The sequence below is a fragment of the Malus sylvestris genome, chromosome 13, assembly GCF_916048215.2.
Source record: "Malus sylvestris chromosome 13, drMalSylv7.2, whole genome shotgun sequence".
Classification (NCBI taxonomy): domain Eukaryota; kingdom Viridiplantae; phylum Streptophyta; class Magnoliopsida; order Rosales; family Rosaceae; genus Malus; species Malus sylvestris.
Window position 1 is genome coordinate 12,607,325 of NC_062272.1, and position 3,583 is coordinate 12,610,907.

Below are 3,583 nucleotides of genomic sequence, written 5' to 3' on the forward strand. Positions count from 1 at the left end.
GTTCAGTGAACAATAGTAGAAAATTATCAGAACTGTTTATGGCATTCCCCTCTGTGTGCAACGATCACCACCACTCAGAAGAAGCATTGCAAATCATCATGGCTTTTCAAAATCCCCTTCGTGCTTTGTTGGTCGATTTCAAAGGAGGATGCTTCAGTTAATTGATTACGTGAAAGAACAAACTGATTGCCGAATACATTCATTAGCAAACCAATAACAGAGATTCTGCACATTCTTTATGCTTTACCTAGTATGAACCGGAATCCATGATCGTCTTGGATCCTTGGCTAAAAGTCCAGCTGCCATGAATCTCGGTCTGTACTATGTCGCCGGCCTATTCTAGAATGGAACAACACTTTTCCGGCATTTTAGAATGAAACCGCACTTTTCCGGCATTTTATGCAATGTGTTCCGTTTCCATGGGCAAATGGGAAATCAGAATACCCAAATAAGTTAAAAAATTTCACTTCACCAAACAAAGAAAAATGAAAGAGCTTAAAGCCGAGTTAGAGACACAATTAAATTGAAAAACTGAAATTCATACCCGAGGTTCACAGCCTGTAGAAGTAATATTAGATATACAAGTTAAGTGCAAGAATTTTAAGCAAGTGGTTGGCAAGCTAGCAGATTTCAGTTTAATACATACACGTGCAACTTATGGCATCACAATTTCAGGCTCGTCGTCATTCTTTTCGTCACCATCTTTGTCATCACCATAACCGTGTTCAACCAGACTTAAATAGCAAAACTGCTTTCTGATCCAAGTAGAAGTAGACAAAGTGGTTTGTTTCATGAGTCACATACGAACCTGCACAAAGGATAAACGCGAAAATATATTTGTGAAAGCTTCTTATTTGATGGAATTGTTTGTAGTTCCACATGTTATATAACGAACAATTTCAAGATTAGCTAGATCAAGGAAAACAATAAGGGTTTCGAAAATCCAAAATTCTAAACACAACTTCAATTGTTGCATTCTGAATAGACCGAGAAAAAAAATTAGCAGCAATTGCCCTTAGTAGTCCTGGTTTCATCTAGCTGGATGCCATATCAAGGCATCAAGCACGAGCCTTTGCCTGCTATATTGGCTATTGCATACATCTGTCAAGAATACAATGTAAACTGGTGGCAGACTCACAGCTAGTTTAGACCCAACAACCAAATATGAGTGTGAGCGATCTGAACTATTAACTCTGAAGCAGCAATGCCAGTGCTGGTGAGGTTCATAATAAACCAAAAGGGTGCTTGTGGAAAACACGATAGGAGACGCACAAGACAGTTATGAACTGTTCAACCTAGGTGGCTTCATGTTTTTACTACAATGATGTTAAGCTAGCAAGATGGTTGAATAGAAACTAAAGAAAATGTTGCTCTGATTATCCGTGGCAATCCCACCAACTGTTGCCTACAGTTAGAAATGGCGCAAACTAATACTTATACAAAACAGGAAATATAGGAACTTTATTAAACCAGGGAGTGATATCTAATTTTACACCAATGTCAAAACATTAAAAGGTCGTACCCAGTGCACAAGGCTCCCGCTTTACGCAGGGTCTGGGAGACCAATGTCAAAACATTGCATGTGAAAAATGTAACGGTGGCACGTAACAATGAAAAAAGAACCAAATATTTTTTCCATATGCAGAAGTGAACCAACAACATAACAGACTTATAAGACATTCACTTTTGGTGCACATAAATCAACACCTCAACGGGCTGCCTCTTGCATGGTAATACATCACTAGCACAACCTTTTTCAAATGGATGGGCTATCAATAAACTTTTTCAGCTCAAGCTGCAGTCGGTGAATTACTTGAACATCTCACCTAAACTTTTTCTAAACTAATCACCTAAAATCTCTCTCCTCTAAATAACCAGCTAAGCATTTAGGAATACATGTTGTCACACAGCATAAAGAAGCCAAACAACAAGCATATTCAATTCTGCAGCCTCCCTCCAAAGGTATTGATAAGACATTGATTTAGAGTCTAGACACAGCCTATTAGACACCTCAAACTTATAAAATTTGGTACAGTCCGTGTGTAAGACAAGCCAACAACTTAATTTCACTTGTTGGCAAACATGACTTTTATTGCAGAGTGATTATATACAAGATTGAATCCCCAACTTTCAATCACTTAAAAATCTCTTTCCACCATTCAACCATAAGTGAATATCGACCACTCAACAAAAGGAGGTTGAGGAAATACCACTAACAGAGGTCCTTCCAAAATCAGGATCTGTTGGAGAATAGTCATTCGGCATCCCGGTTTCTCCTATTGAGTTAAACACTACTTCATGTCCACAAATAAAGCAACATGTACAGTTGGCTACGATAACATCAGACCTATATGATCAAAGTTTTATAGCCATTCTAATTTAGAATTTGTTAATCATTTAGAACCATAAATTCCGGTACTTTTTGCAATATCCAGCTGATAACCATTTAGAACACAGGAATCCATTTAAGCTTAGATCTATTCCACTTCAAACAACACAACCCATCCTCATTAAACTACAAATAAAACCCAATAACAACTAAAATCACTAAACAATGAATTACATTTTCTTCGATGTCACTCCAAATGCATTCAACTATTAAATCTGAACAAAACCCAGAAAAGAAAAGGAGAGAAATTGAATGGGTTACCAAAATTACGACCGACGATGCAATGCCAAGTGGGTCCATGCTTCTTATCGAACTCCTTCTTTATATACTCCGCAACGTCCTTCTCCACGCTGTGCTTCTCAAATGCCTAAACAGAACAAAACACAGAAATTCAATTTTCCATCTCCAACAAATCACTTTCCGAATTCAATCCAAGCACCAATACAGCAAGAAAAATAGCAAAACAAAGTAAGAGAGAGAGAGGAGAGAGAGAGCTAACCCCGATGGCGATGTCGACGGCCTCCTTCTGCATATCCTGAAACATGTCGGCGCTCTTGATGATGACGCGCTTGCCGGCGGGAGTGGTGACAGCCGAGGAGGGTTTCCGGTCGTCAGAATTGGGTTTCGCCGACAGAGCTCCGGCGACGCTTCTCTTCGCGTCTTCGCTCATACTTTTGTGGTTTTCGCCTCTGCTTCGCTTGCAAAAGCGAGTGTGTTTGGTTCCGATTTGGTATCAAATCAGAGCTTTGCCTGGAAAAGCAGGATGAAACTTGTTCTTTTCTGCTCAGAGAAGAAGAACAACGCCCTCCACATCCACCCTTCTCTCTGCTCTCTCTCTCTCTCTCTCTCTCTCTCTCTGAGTCTCTGGGTGTGACTGCGATGAGTGAAAAATGTGTGTTATGATTGTTTTCTTTTCCATTTCGGAAGATATTTTTATTTACTGCGGTTTGGTTTCGGTATTTTTACCGCGTACGGGGACTTGCGGGAGTTAGTTAATCACCTCATTTCGGAGGTTGTATTTAATTTGAATTTTGAAAGAGTTTAATAGATTTATAAATTTATAGAAATTGATAGAATTTAATTGATTTATAGTTAATTTATGTAAAATTTTGAATGAACTTCTTAAATTTTAAAGAGAGATATGAAATTTGTGAATTCTTAAAATCAATTACGAAACTTCTTTAATTCTTTCAA

General features: G+C 38.5%; 1 protein-coding gene across 1 annotated transcript; it reads right to left on the reverse strand.

The window, feature by feature from the left end:
- Window positions 1–506: 506 nt before the first annotated feature.
- On the reverse strand, window positions 507–3,281 carry LOC126597514 (uncharacterized). Its single transcript, XM_050264306.1, has 3 exons — window positions 2,889–3,281; window positions 2,651–2,756; window positions 507–808 (listed from the first exon to the last, which is right to left on the reverse strand). The coding sequence occupies exons 1-3, from the start codon at window positions 3,057–3,059 to the stop codon at window positions 726–728; spliced, it is 360 nt and encodes a 119-aa protein (XP_050120263.1). The 5' UTR covers window positions 3,060–3,281; the 3' UTR covers window positions 507–725.
- Between the last annotated feature and the right edge of the window lie 302 nt (window positions 3,282–3,583).